Source organism: Alosa alosa, chromosome 20 (assembly GCF_017589495.1).
Source record: "Alosa alosa isolate M-15738 ecotype Scorff River chromosome 20, AALO_Geno_1.1, whole genome shotgun sequence".
In the NCBI taxonomy this organism is placed as follows: Eukaryota; Metazoa; Chordata; class Actinopteri; order Clupeiformes; family Clupeidae; genus Alosa; species Alosa alosa.
In genome coordinates, this window is record NC_063208.1 from 18,278,687 (window position 1) to 18,293,975 (window position 15,289).

A 15,289-nucleotide genomic window follows, 5' to 3' on the forward strand; every position below is an offset into this window, starting at 1 on the left:
TATAAACCTGTGAAAGCTCTGGGTGTTTACATCAAATTGCTGTGCCATCCAGACCACAATGAGTCTAAGGTCCAGTCTATAGTGAAAAATGTTTGCTGAAGCCCACTCATATCAGCCATCCTTAACAATTTGTATGGGCCATCCAAAATCTACAAAAAGCATGACAAAGATGCAGACCATTTACTGTCATATTTTTTAAATCATTATATCCCATTTTCTACAATTGGCCACCATAGCCTTTTAATGTTAATAATCTATATCTTGTACCACTTTGTTGATTTTTTTTTACAGCCAAGTAGTATATATACCATGTGTGCCAAGTACCACGTTTCTTTCCAAAACTACAATTTTATAGTTAAGAGCTTCCTTTGACTTATCAAACATGCAAGCCATGTCTCAAAGCCAAATCAGAGGAAGTGAGTTTGGCAGGAGTGGGGTGAGAGCGGACGATAGAATCCGGAATTCCCTGGGGATTTCTGTGGATTCACAAGTAGGAAACTACCTCAGAGCGCACATTTTGGTTCCACTCTTGCAAACTCCACGGAGGCGCGCACACACCACGGACCTCTTCAGCACTTTTCCACAAGTATGGGGTCCATGCAAGTGGTGTTCTGGGCTTTGTTCGTTTTTCATGTCTGCGGATCACAGAAAGTTAAACGACAAAAGGAGACAGAGTTCGTGGACAAGGTAAGTGGTACTTGTGTCTAATTATAACTCAAACAAATGACATAGCCTACTTTTAAAGTCGGTTTTACCTGTCCCGTCATTAAAGCCCTATAGCCTCCTTTGTTTAGAAATTCACACTAAATTCAGTAACAGCCTAACAGGTAACATCTTGTCTTTTTAAAATGTCTAGTGTCATTATCTACGACATGTATAACGGTTGCCAGATGCCAGCAGTTATTGATTGCGAGGTTGAGGGTATACCGCTGCGCTGGTTATTTTATTCGACAGCAGTGACGGCCAAATGGGGTCGAAGATTGCAAGTCTTGCAGTCTGCGCGCCAGGCTTAACGGGTAACCCGTGATTGCTATCTGACTGAGTAGGCCTATGCAATTTGCGTAATGAACAGTTGAGTGTTAGGTTTAATTTTCCTGTCCTTCATTGACCCCCTCATAATCCAACTGGAAGTCTTAAAACGTAATGGACTATGCAACAATATATTCAAATAATGATGGGCAGTAGCAGTCATTCAAACTGGATTCGCCACAACATAAAGAATGTAAAATGTAAGATGTTGAATTAATATGGGAGAAATTAATATAAAATGCTCGCACGCCATTTTTCACCAAGTCCGGCAATTCTTTTCTCACAGTAGGCTCAAAAAATGCTTACATCATGCCTCGCAAGATATGATATTGTTGAACTGTTTGAATTGTATTCCTTCCAAGACCCTGCTGGCATGTCTTCAACGGTGTCTGTCTGCTAACCTTCCATCGGCCCTGCGCAGATTGCATTAGATGCCATGCGTGGAAGTCGAGATTCTTTCAAGATCAGTCCATGAAGAGAATGGAATCCATGTGCTTTGGATATCACCTAGCATCTGCGAGATGAGTCCAAACATGTGTGGAGAGTTTTTGGTTATGATTTTTTTTTTTTTAAAAAGGGGTTGGGGGTTTAGTCTGACAGTGCTAGGGCCTTTGAAGTGCCTCCACACACAGGGTGCTGTGTGCAGAAGAGGCTTCCTGAATGAAAGAAAAAAGAAAAGAAAGGCAGCTGTGCATCATGGAGAAGGAACAGGGGCTTCTTTCATGGCTTCAGAGGAGGTCTCCTACTCTTGACAGCTAAGCCAGATGAACGTTTCCTCTTTGGGTCACGCCACCGGTAGAGACGTCTGGACGTGGAGGTTGCCCTGAGGTGTTGAAAGATACATAACTTCTGTTTGGCGCAAACCTACATTAACTAAAACCATTATGTGCAGTCCACGTGGGTTGGTTTGCTAATATGCGTTTTTGCTTCACAACCCCCTGCTGTTGCAGTGTGCTCAAATCAAATCTGATACTGGCAGTAGCAGCATAGTATTTAAAAAAAAAAAAAAAGAAGATTTTATTGCACATCCATGATCCAGTTGCTTTACTCAAACCGAGTGAGTCATTTGTAAAAAAGAAAAAAGGTTTACGCAAACAAGCCTGTGGTGTGGACTGAGTCAGCAACCCCACCAGCATGGCCACCACCACCTTTAGCTTCCATCGGAGAAGATTGCCCAGCGCCATTGGAGGTTTCGTGTCTATCCACAAAGCAATCTCCACAGACCACCGAGAGCACACAAAGCCACAAAAATGTGTGAAATGAGAAAGCACAATGTCGGGAAAGGGAGTGATGAAAGTTTCATGAGGCTTGTGCCAAGCGTACCGCAACGAGATTCATTTGGCTTCGACAGATTGTGTTCACTCTGTGGAAATCAACACTGGTTGTTGCGCTGTGTGAACTATCAAAGTATTTCAGCCTTTTAACTTACTGTAAAGAATTATATTACTGCCCATGAGACAAAGATGGCCAAAAATGGTTCAATATCTTTCCTCAGGAGGTGGAACTGGAACGGCACATAAATTGAAGATGAAAACTCCTGTCGTTCTTCAGTTCCAATTTATAATAAGTAGGCCTACATAATAATCATATTTGTATATTACTCATGATTATGGGTTTTGTACAGTATGAACATTTAACCGTTACATGTTACAGTCACAACTTTATCATTAAGACTTTCTTCTTTTTCCCCAAAAGCTTTTTCCTTTTAGGCACTGTACAGTATTACATCACTGTGCGGCTCAGTGGCAGAGTCAGGCACCACGTGAGAGAGCTGGTCTTGGCAGCCGGTTGAGAATTCTAAAACTGATGTGGTGGCGCATGGCTGAATTTCAGCGCACGCCTTTTTGCATGTCCTTTGAAATTCGGTCTGGAATTACGGCATTGTATAAGCTTTTCCATCCCTTGTGCAGGACCAAGAGATTAAGACTCTGGCTTTATCCAGATGTCTCTCCACCCTCACTCTGGCTTCCCAAACATTCAATTATGAATGTTTTTTACTTTATTTTGAAAATGTTTTCAATTAATTTCTTTTATAATACCAGCATAATAGTGGGATTCATTTCAATGATCTTGAAACAATTTATTGACTAAAACTATCTAAAATTCTTTATTCAGTCTGTCCAAGGTTGAGCATTAGTACGATTAGGGCTTTCCCTTGTACAAATTAGATGAAAGCCAACTTCCCCTCTTGTACAAAACAGCCATCAAAGTGACTGACTACGCCCCTCAGCCCACTGATTTTTGCTTTTAATGATGCTCACACAAGCTCCAGAACTGGTGTGTCACTGTCTACAGTGCTGGGAAGTGGTCAGGGGATTTCACCAGCTGGTCAGTCAGCGTGTGAATCAGAGCAGGCCTGCCTCGTTCCGTTTCAACAAATATGAACAACGACAACCTTGCACTGTCACTGTCCTCTTTAAACCACAGGCGGACTTGGGGCTGAATCAGGAGTGTTCTTGGAGAGTCCTGACACAGCTGTTTTGAGATGAGTGATGCTCAAAAACAGGAAGTGAACAAAAAACAGGTTTACGTAGGCTAACCAAGACAAAAACAAAATGATATGGTTCGTGTGAAGGTCACACATCACAGAAAGAAGCTGTTTGTGCTCCTGAGCCACACACTCTGTTTACATTCCTCCTTTTACACAAAATGCAAATGATGAATCAAAATAAGCCATCCAGCTACAGAACTGGTTCCTAATCAACCACTGAATTCCTAAAGCAAACAACTTGTTTTGAGCAAAGTATCATCAGAACATTCAAAGTACACTATGCATTAATCACACAAACACAACCCCCTTTAGATATATTAAGTTACATTTTAGTGTCTGTTTGCATGTTATCGAGATCAACAACTGTAAGGTATACTGTGTACATATGATACTGTGATATATCTTATCCTGAGAAGGACTGGACATGCTGCTTTAATTTCTATTTTAGTATGGCACGTGTCTCCAGGGCCCTCCTGGTAACCAGGGGAGGGATGGTAACCCAGGGGTGAATGGCATCCCTGGCACCCCAGGTATCCCTGGACGCGATGGCTTGAAAGGAGAGAAGGGCGAGTGTGTGAGCGAGAGGTTTGAGGATCCGTGGAGGCCAAACTTCAAGCAGTGTGCCTGGAACTCGCTGAACTATGGCATTGACCTGGGAAAAATTGCTGTGAGTAGCCAACACAACAAACAAACACACGGACAAACAAACAAAGAAGGGACAAATTGTTTCAGTACAAGTAAATCCTTGTCCAAATCCTTTGTCTGTACGTGCCCTTCCAAAATGAACATCTATAGACATACTGTGGTGCTAAGAAGTTTTAAAGAATATCTCATAAAACAGCATGGCAGTAAATAAAGAATGTATTCAGTCTCCATGAATAGGATATGACTAATAGTCTGTATGTACGGTATAAAGGCTGTTTCTACCACTGTGAGTCCAATAGCAATCACAGCTGTGTTTTTATTAATTTAATGGGAATTTTATGACACATCAACCAAATGAATGAACCATTGTGGAGACAAGTCCTGAAAGACGAAGTACTCGAAATTGGTTGCACAGTTTGTGTGCGAGAGTGGAAATGTGTTGGCATTCTACAGTAATCTCGCATTTCATTCAAACGCAACAAAACCAATTATTTAAAGAAAAGAACTATAATTTCTAATACATCGTACTTCTAATACTACTTTGCCCAAGTAGTTTCTATGAATAATAATTAAGGGAGCATGAAGGACAGAAAGAAAACAACTTATGCAGTGCGAACTGTTGAAGTGATTTATATTTTCACATACATTTTCAAAAATGTCAGAGTCCATATGGCATTCCATAAAGCAGACATCAGAGCATGGCATGTCACAAGAATAACCTAAGTCAGGTCCTGGACTCAAGTGGGTTAAAGCTGCAGTTGGCAAGTCTGACAGATTGAGGGGACCAAAATTTTGAATGTTTACAACTCTCATGCCCCTCCCCCACTACCACCGAGCATCCTCTCATCGAATTTGTGCTCGTCAGTGTGCACCAGACTACACCAGACTGTGATTGACAGTCAGATCTCACACAGCCCTGCTCTGATTGGACCAGAAGAACCGGGAGCTGTGGATTTTTGCAAAACAAATAACAGGCTCTAGGTGGAGGTAGAAATGCTGTTTAAAAAAAAAAAAAAAAACGGCTGCTTTATGTTGTTCTGTCGGAGTAAAGTGTCGGTTTCAGTGAATATGATCAAAAACATCTTGCCAACTGCAGCTTTAAGTAGTCGTGGGATGACCTGTGGGATGCTGTGTGTCGTCTGACCATCTGTCATGGTGTGTGCCCCCTGCAGGATTGCACGTTCACCAAGCTACGTTCGGACAGTGCCCTGCGCGTGCTGTTCAGCGGCTCGCTGCGGCTCAAGTGCAGGTCGGCTTGCTGCCAGCGCTGGTACTTCACCTTCAATGGAGCCGAGTGTGCTGGACCGCTGCCCATTGAGTCCATTATCTACCTGGACCAGGGCAGCCCGGAGCTCAACTCCACCATCAACATACACCGGACGTCAGCAGGTATCCCTAACAAGAGACAGCCAATTAACTCATTCCGTTTGCATTGAAAGCTTATCCTCCTGAGAGATTGTTTTGCAGCACACAGTTGCATACTAATGCATAAACACACACTGGTCGATTATGAATAAATTAAGCATAAGAGATACATAGCTGGCATTAAAATCAGCCTTTCTTTCTCAGCACACACATTTGAATTGGCCATGAGCTGGTCCAGGGTATGGATGAAAATATTAGCCTTCCAAAATTATGAGTTGTTTTCTTGTCATCCACAGACATTCAGTTTCTCCATGGCACATTCTTTTTTAGCTTGTTTTGGCATATCACTATAATTCCATAAAAATGTGGCTGAAGTGAAACTATTCCAAAACAAAGCTGGAGATTTCTTTGTTATTGAAACCACTGTGCAAAATATATTTGATAACATTACTGTATGAAGGGGAGAAACCCATTCAGTTTGGGCCACAGTGGACAGTAGATGGCTTTCTCAATTCTTTATCTGCATGGAAATCCAGCAAAAAACTATAACATCAAGGAATGAGATGTCGTCTTGTGTGCTTGGTACAATACAGAAGACAATAGATACATCATAAAGTTCTAGAACAAACAGCCGAATGAGCTTTGCGGCAGCAACAGGGCTGAGCATGGACACCAGAAATAGATTAATTTGCGGCTGGAAAAAAAATGTCCATCCCTTTTGCCAAAAGGTCCACGTCCCTGACCTCCCTGATGCCTCACCATGGGGGTTATGACCGCCACATCCTGCAATTATCCGCCAGCCCCTTGGGTATTTTAGAGCTCAAGGTGGTTTTTAGACCATAGCAGGTCAAGGCACTTTCTCTCAGTAATTAACACCATTTCATCACATACAGGAAAGGAGGAGAGAAAGAGAACACAGACAGAGAAAGTGACACAATATGATACACAAGAGTATGGCAAATGTTTCATTCACGTTTGCCTTCAGTATATTTAGTAATTGATCTATTTGTTTGTGTGCTTGTTGATTTATTTATTTGTTTGTTTGTTTGTTTGTTGTCTTGCAGTGGAAGGGCTTTGTGAGGGGATCCCTGCCGGCTTGGTGGATGTGGGAATTTGGGTGGGCACATGTGCAGATTATCCGAAAGGAGACGCATCGACTGGGTGGAACTCCGTCTCTAGGGTGATCATCGAGGAGCTTCCCAAATGATCCTGTCATTCCTCCACAAGTCCCTCTCACTGTCTGTGACTGTTAAGTTACAGACAGCGAGATGAGAGAGCTTAAACACCAACCAGTCTACCGACTGTATTCCAAGCTTTTCTACTTTCATGTAGAAAGGAAACTGCATTAAAGTACCTCTATAATCAGACCAAACTCACCCAATTTTAGTACACCACAATTTCCCCATTAAGAACCTCTTAAACCAAATTGTAGCCTGACTCAGCTTTGCACAGGGGACACTACGTCTCTGACTCCACGTCTCTAGGGACTAGTGGCACTTATCGCCTCCAGTCTCCTGGCAACAGAATTTGCATTTTCATTTTCAAATAGTAATAAATAGAACTATTAATGCCCTCCAGTTTCAACACTCCTGGTGTCACTGATGGCAGTCTTAGCATTGATGCCTGACCATGATCTGCTTTTCTTAAAAGCCTTACTGTATATCAGACTAGTCTTATGTCAGATATTTAGTCATTTACTTTTTGTAAGGAAAGTTGAGCCACCGGAAGGGGCACCAGTGTGCCACATCTCAATGTATCTGTATATATGACTGCTCGGTCCAAATGGAACTGTGTAACACATGTTCTGTTCTGTGTAATCCGCTGGGGAGAGAGTACAGGAACACCTCCAGGGAGAGTGGCCCTCCGTGAAGGAGGGAGGAGGCGGATCTGTTTTCTTTACTCCATCCAACAGCGACTTTTATGGTGCTCAGTGATGTTTGCATGGTTTAGACAAGTGGTTGCATTGTTTTCTTTTTTCTCCTTTTTTTCTATATCTTTTGAATAGGACGACTGTTGTCGGAAGTATGCAGGGGTATGCAGTAATCCATGTTTTTTTATGGGGCTTTCATTAGTTCACAGTTCACAGTTATATCATGTCCTTAAAATTGCATGAAGGAACAAAAAAGTGAAATGAATACAACGTTAAATGTGTTTGTCTTACTTGCTGGAGGACCCATGTTTGTCCCAACCTCTTCATTTTGTTCAGCTTGAACCGGTGACCTCTAAATCCCTGCATATGTATAACATTCCTCCGTGACCATTGTCAAAATGTTATTATAGTATTTATATGTACAGCTTTAGAAAATAAAGCCCTTTTTTTACACAACCATGACTTTGGCCTATTGAATTTGTCTTTCTACAAAAACTTTACAGTGTATTTTTCACAAACACAGAAAGGTGTTATGTTTATCCCTGATTAATACATGAGGCAGATGATAACCTTAGCTGTTCACACATCATAAAAATGTAGCGCACATACTCTTAACCCCCCATCTGTTGTGCAAAAGGAGACACTACCAGACATCGAAGGTGGGACAGACATTCTTGGTATCCTGTATGACTAATGCAGGGAATGTTTCATCGAGTCCGAGAGGGTGTGCTGAGTGCTTTAACAGCTGCTGTTTAGACATATGTAGAAGTACAGATACTTCACAGCCACATTAATCAAGGCACATGGCCAGTCTTAAAGGCACAGACTCTAAATCAACACTGGAAATGAGAGTCAATGACAGTTCAGCACAAGCAAAATCAACTCCATAAAGAATGATAATATAAACCCTAGAAAGAATTTGTTTTTCTACATTCTTTATGAACCAGGTCCTGTGCACTCAAAGGCATTGACACAGTTTCTGACCAGTGGTTTGAAGGTTAAAATACCTTTGGTTCCATGAATTAGACTAATACAAAGTATGCCAGTAATACTGGTTCTGTTCAGAAGGCTTAGCAGTTATGCATAAGAAAACATTCTGTTATGAATAATGAATGCAAATGGGTGATACAACACTTTACAAAGTTAAAATACACTTTAAGCATAAAAATCACACAATGTTGTTTCCATTCAATGTCTTTAGAGCAGTTTCATCTTTAATATAATACTTCTTTATTGTGAAAAAAGTTGGACTTCAGGGATATTTTTATATCCTGGCACCATCATTACGATAAGCCTCTATTTCATTAGACAGACGAGGGAGGAAGCCAACATGGCTTTTAATTTGTGCACAAGTCTAGACACACATAAACATTTCCAATCCAAGGACAAGACTGCACCCTAGTGGTGACAAAGACATCTAGCATATGGACTTACTGTACGCTGATAATTAGAAAAATGTCATAAGCAATACTATTCGCACGTGTCAATAAAAACATAAGATGTGATTTTTTCCACTTTTTCCATGAATATGTCCTATATAGTTTTTAGAGAGCCACTTTCTTTTCAAAACTATCCGAAACATAGGATTCATGATCGTTTCCCCCCCCTGAGCAACTCTTTCTAAGACTCCTTATTTTTGGTTCACACCTATACATTCTTTTTCTTTCAGTCTCTCTTTCAGTCTTTTTTTCTCTCCTCTCCATGTGACCGTGTGTCTCCATGTGTCTTTCCTTAAGGGACGTCCAGGCTGGACTGTCTGAGCCCAACAAACTCAGCAATGGAAAGTTGCTGACGTCATCTCCTCCCTCCGCAAAGCATGAGAGGGTAGATGGGTTTGTCCACCCCTCCCCCTCGTCTCTCTTATAGGAGTCAAGTGCTTCAAATATACAGCAGTCGGGACAGTCTAATGCGGCACTCCCTCTCCCTCACACAAGTACAAGCACAAGCACGTGTGTTTAAGTTTTCCACCCGGAGAGAAAGGTCAGTGTGCGAAAAAAAACAGAGGACAAACGATGACAATGACCGAGGTGTCAAAACATTATCTTGGTTGTTCTACATGAGAGTTGCAATAGTTGAAAGTGTCACTTCCCCTTAACGTGGCCGTTGGCCCTAGTCCTTTCCTCCATGTTGTGTAACCTTCTCCAACAACTCATAACAGAAACTTCAACACACATTGCTTTCCACATGGTGCTACTCTAATCACTAACCAGCAACAGCAATGGTTTGGGTCGTCCCTCATCAGAGACTGAGGTGGTGTGCTGTCTTCAACCTCCAGTGAAACTATGCTGCGTGATCCCCCAAGAGTTTGTTGTGCATTGAAGTCTCCTGGGGGCCACTTGGAAAACAAACTGGCATTGCTGCCCTGCTTGTTGGCTGTCATCTCCATCCTGTTGGTCCATTTCAGTGTTCCTGAGGTGTGTGTATGGGTGATTTTGTGTCAGTGAGCATATATGTGTGTGTGTGTGTGTGTGTGTGTGTGTGTGTGTGTGTGTGTGTGTGTGTGTGTGTGTGTATGAGTGTATATATGTATGTATGTATTGGTGTGTGAGTGTGCGTATGTATGTGCGTATCGGGGGTGTATGTGTGTGTGTGTGTGTGTACGCGCATGTTTGGGGTTTAATGATACTCCCCCAGCAGCAAGCGAGACACGTTCTCGTACACCAAGAAGGTGATGCAGCAGGCTGGGATGACGCGCACCAGGTTGGGGACCATTCCTTTGTAGAAGCCCTCCACCCCTTCATTGCTGCAAAAGGGAACATCATATACATTCCTGACATGAAACATACTGCATCTAGTGTATATGTATATTCTATATAATCTCAAATGGCTAGCTAGACCATTCAGTCCTTAAAAACACATATGTTTAAAATGAAATTTTGGCTAAAAATGTAGAATCAATGGAGTGTCCAGTGCTTATGGCTACCTCCATGTCCTCCTTAGCACGTCCACAAGCCCACTGTAGTTGTTGTGCTGGTCCTGTAGGCGAGCTCGGACAACCTGATACGGGTAAGTTACTGCCACAGCAAATATCTTGGAGATTGCTGCCATGGCAATGTACTCAAGTGGAGACTAGAGAGAGAGGGGGAGGGCGGAGGGGGGAGTGGGAGGGAGGGAGAGAGGAGGGAGAGAGAGAGAGGGAGAGAGAGAGGGAAGGAGGAAGTACCCACCAAGAAAGAATTACTCTCTCTGTCTCTCTCTTCAGTGAACAGAACATTCTAACTCGTGCTTTGAATTAAAGAAATGAAGACTGTACTGTTGCTGAAACTAGGTTTTTCCTAATCCATTGCGAACGGACTCTTGTGATCCAGGCGTGATACCCTGCCACACCTGGCATCCTTATCTTAACTTCATCAGCTTTACTTTGCACAAAATCATGACACACTGAAAACTGCAAGCAGTTGCAACTTTCCAGAACAGCTTCCTCCTTTTCGCTCTATCTCTCATAATGCACGTGTAGGCGTATATTTTATGCCTTTGTTATTTTATGTTTATGAAGAGGAAGTGGTAGTGTAATTTGTATTTCTGTTTTATGCACCCTTGTGAATGAGATTGGTTCCTAGGTAGAGGGTAATCAAGGGTAACAGGAGTTAGAAGTGTGCAGACTTGCTGAATGTGTTCAATGAATAAAAGATTAAATAAAATAATTGTAACTGTAACCGGTCTTCCTTCCAGGCCTCAGCGAGACTGGATAAACATTAGGGTTACACATGAGTGAAGACATTTCTGAACCGCATGAATGATCTTACCAGCAAGGCCTCTGAGGGCATCTTCCTGGACTTGTTGTAGTCTCTCTTGAGGCTCTCATAGGTCATGAATTGCAGCGCAGAGTGGGAAGTACCCACCAGACCAGGCAAAAAACCCTGCAGTGACAGTGGACATGAATCAGGAACTGGCCAACCTTACCCCTCATGAACACTGACTAAAAGATCAAACTATCAAGCTCTCTGCACAGAGAAAAAATCCATTCAGGGTGATATTATCATGTATATCAGAAGAAAAAAAACCAAGAAGATAGCATTAAGAGACAACATACGTTTACCATTACAGTTAGGTGTTGAGAGATGTGAACTGAATTGAAAGAAGTGTAGCAAGTGCTGCATGTGCTTTTGGGATGCATATTTTCCAATACAATATTTATGCCAAAGTGTTGCTAGCTCTGCTAAAGCAAATGTAATGAGGCCCTCTGGTGGCAAACCATAACAATATCATCTGGAGCAGAAACAAGCTATCGCTGCTATGCTGACTGCTATGAAGCCATTGGGACTAGCTCTAAAACTACAGTAAAATAGAGGTATGCAGAGATTTGAATTGAGCTGCAAAGATGTAGTCAAATGCAGTAGGCTATGCTCTACATAGGTGCACCCAAAACAAAGCTAAGCGTTTCAGAGAGGATTAGTTTAGATCCAAAATGTACCCTGTATAATCCTGGGATACCCTCGTGACGGTATATTTTCACGAGGGCGTCCAGCATTCCCTTGTACTGCTTCCGGGATGGGTCTGCATTGTACTGCAGGACCAGCCGGGTCTTTGTCACCCAGACCGGATTGGTCAGGCAAAGCGTCAGCATGCCTGGAAACGCAGGGGAACAGGGAGGGAAGAGGGGGTTCCAACAGCAGCAGGGCACCTTCAAAAACCTTCAAACCAACACTCTAAAGCCAAAACAAAAAGGGCTCATCTACTGTACAGCACAACCCGGGGGGTTAGTGTTAGGCTTTTTTTTTTTTATTTCTCTCTCCAGGCTAGTGGTTCTAACAAAAATAGAATGTTCCGGAGGCTTTTGGGAGTTCTTGCTCTGGCATAAAGCAGGCAGCAGGTTGGAGAGCTCCTGAAAGCCTCCTCGTCATCTCTGGCCCTTCCACACTGCTCTTTGGTGATGGAGGGGGCATACAGAAATGAGCAAAATCAGAGTCTCTAATATCTTGTGCGTGTGGGCCAGCCAACCAACCAACCTTCGACCCTTCAATTTCGACTCAAATTAAAAATGGAGTGTCCTGAGGGAACTGAAGTTGAAGTTGAACTGAACCGAGGCTCTCAGTACCCCTGCTGCAGCATGTCCTCTCGTTTCCTTGCACCAAACGTGCTTCCCAAACAGCTGCAGCCAGAGTGCTGAGCAACCCCCGGAGGCCCCAAAGGGTCCAATGGCTGACAGATTATTGCCCAATCATCAAGTGCTTTTCCCTTTCCAAGATACGCCCAACACAACTGCGTCCAACCTCTTGCCACAGATATCAGCTTACACAAACACACACACACGTTGAGGGGGGCGGGAGTGTTAAGCTAGGTCGCAAACACAAACTGACCTGCTTCGGCTGCGGACACCAGGTGCTCAAAAGCACTAAGTTCAGTCTGGCGGCCCTCCTGGGTGTACGCCTTGATGGCATTGTAACTGTAAACAGAAAAAAACCCATAGCTTAGATTACAAATACACACACACACTCTCTCTCTCTCTTACTGACATACAGGCACAGTCTGTGGAAAAAGGCTATGAACAGTCTTCATACAAATTTACTTCATATAAAATTACTTGGGGGTATTACAGGGAGTATTATATATTTGGATTACAGTCACACTTCAAATACCTAACTGATCAAAAGTATTACAATGCAGTATCAGTATGTATTAGAATCAGCTTGTGTGAGGCTCTGGCATGCTGCAACTGCTGCATGTTCCTCTTCCCTGTTGTTTTTAGCTTTGTGGTATGGGTGTGTCTTTTTCAAAAGGGGCTAGCTGTAGCCCTAGCAATAGCCTGGGCTTTTGTGCTGCACTGCATAGCTCCTCACTTAACGAAGTTGCACAATGCACACTCATAGTCTTGTGCCATTTGAGCATGTGGGCCCTGCCCTGTCTGGCATGCACAAACACGAATTGTGACAATAAATTCACCCACGCACACCAACAACAACAACAATAACAACACACTCACAATAGGAAGTAAAGGCCCCAGGACGCCCCTGCGCCCCAGATGTTTGGGGTCACTCCTTGGTAGAGACCCCGAATCCCCTCCAGCTGCCAGATGCTTCTCATGCAGTGCACCATTCCATCATACTGGGGTCTCATCTGCAACCCGTCACTCACTACAAGGCAGCACAAAGAGGGGAGGCCGTGTAGGGGGTAGGGTGAACAGACAGAAGGACAAGAAGCACCGTTAAAGCCCTGAGTCATGCCAACTACAGGCTAAACACTAATCGCCATTCACGTCTGTCATGGTTGCAGGGCACTCAAGTATGCGCCATCTGCCCTGACGTTGGTAGGATATCTGTTTTTTTGGCTCAGTGTAAATACCAAATGTAGGTCACCTAGAAATAAAGTAGCTGAAGCGCTCTCTGCAACGACCAGCTAGCTATACACCAAACAGAATGCTGTGCAGCGCAACTCATTAGTTTGTATAAACAACGCGTTACCTGCAAAGCGTATTTTCACCAGATCCAGGGGATGAAGCACCATTGTCGAGATTACTCCCCCGCTCAGTCCGGCTGCCAAATTCTCATATTTGATGTGGCTAAAAAGACGCAGGAGGTTTGCAGTTAAGGAGAAAGGTGAGCCAGAAGAATCCGGGGAGACGGGGATCGCTGCGGCTGCAGTCTGGCGCTGTCTCGAAATGGTACTCATGCTTGTTTACTTGCAAGTCGGCCACACAGTCAGTGGCAGCGAGACGACACTAAAAACGCACGGCGCAGCGAAGTATAATTTATGGGTGCAGACAGCGCACTACTAACCCAGAATTTACTGCAATCAGGTGACTCGTAGCCTGCCATAAATGTTATAGCCATCGAGACACCGATCGATAACGGAGATAGTACTTCATGTGACCTCCACCAGTGCGTTCTTCGTATGTAACATAGGATAAGCGATCATGCAGAGAAGACGTTAGACAGGATCAGCGCAGCGCAGCAACTTTACATTGACGCAGATATTTTAACTATTGAGATGTGCCCGTATATGGGCCTCGCTCCTCACAGGGACACGGTATATGATATACAGATCGGTGAAATGTACACGCCTCCCCACGTTTTTGACCTCATTGAAATGACCCACAATGCATTGGCCTTTAAGCGCTCCAGAGTGAAGGGGAGCTGTTTACTGGGCTGCGATTGGTTAATAAAATCTTAACTGCGATGAGCTCAACACTTCTTTCTCTTCTCGTTAAGGATGAGCAGTAGAGAGCGGTAGTGCGTAGTGTTGCTTTAGTGAGTCAGCAGATTACTTGTTCTATCTATCTATCTATCTATCTATCTATCTATCTATCTATCTATCTATCTGTCTGTCTGTTTGTTTGTCTGCCTGTGTATAGCTCCTTGATTTTTACTACACAATTCTCTGTCGTATCACATATTTAAATGCACAAAATTCATTTAAAAATAATCTTTGTTGGAATAATAAAAAATGGTTGTTGCCAGTCTTTGTGTTGTGGTGTGGCGTTGTGGTGTATTCAGTTCTAAAGGCTTGTACACATGACATTAAGATTTACTTTAGGCCTAAATCATTACAGTCACTTTTGGAGGAATGTGGAAAACATTAAATTCCAGTAATACCCTTCGCATAGCTATCATATTCAGACACTATCATATTCAGTTCAGGTAAAGATAACAAAGTAGACGTCTGCCCTGGTTGGATTGAGCAATGTACCTTTCAGTCAACATCTGGGTGAAGGTAATATGTCGATATAGGTCTAAGGCAAAAAGAGGGTAACAATGAAATACTTTGGAACGAAAATGTGGTCACAGCCTGGAGTCATATCAGCCAACATGAAACATGCCCTGCATGTGGCCTGCATGACACAGGGTGAAAAGACATGGAGTGCCGCCTAAATAAACACACACACACACACACACACAACACACACACACACACACACACACACACACACACACACACACACACACACACAC

The 15,289-nt window shown here is 43.2% G+C and overlaps 2 protein-coding genes across 2 annotated transcripts; one reads left to right on the forward strand and one right to left on the reverse strand.

The window, feature by feature from the left end:
• Positions 1 to 493: 493 nt before the first annotated feature.
• cthrc1a (collagen triple helix repeat containing 1a) lies at positions 494 to 7,856 on the forward strand. The gene is made up of 4 exons (XM_048229195.1): positions 494 to 687; positions 3,969 to 4,187; positions 5,338 to 5,554; positions 6,595 to 7,856. Exons 1-4 carry the CDS (start codon positions 589 to 591, stop codon positions 6,735 to 6,737), a joined length of 678 nt encoding a protein of 225 aa, XP_048085152.1. The 5' UTR covers positions 494 to 588; the 3' UTR covers positions 6,738 to 7,856.
• A 731-nt stretch (positions 7,857 to 8,587) lies between these two features.
• Positions 8,588 to 14,387, reverse strand: slc25a32a (solute carrier family 25 member 32a). Its single transcript, XM_048229194.1, has 7 exons — positions 13,802 to 14,387; positions 13,324 to 13,474; positions 12,701 to 12,786; positions 11,815 to 11,969; positions 11,147 to 11,260; positions 10,324 to 10,469; positions 8,588 to 10,143 (listed from the first exon to the last, which is right to left on the reverse strand). The coding sequence occupies exons 1-7, from the start codon at positions 14,007 to 14,009 to the stop codon at positions 10,017 to 10,019; spliced, it is 987 nt and encodes a 328-aa protein (XP_048085151.1). The 5' UTR covers positions 14,010 to 14,387; the 3' UTR covers positions 8,588 to 10,016.
• Between the last annotated feature and the right edge of the window lie 902 nt (positions 14,388 to 15,289).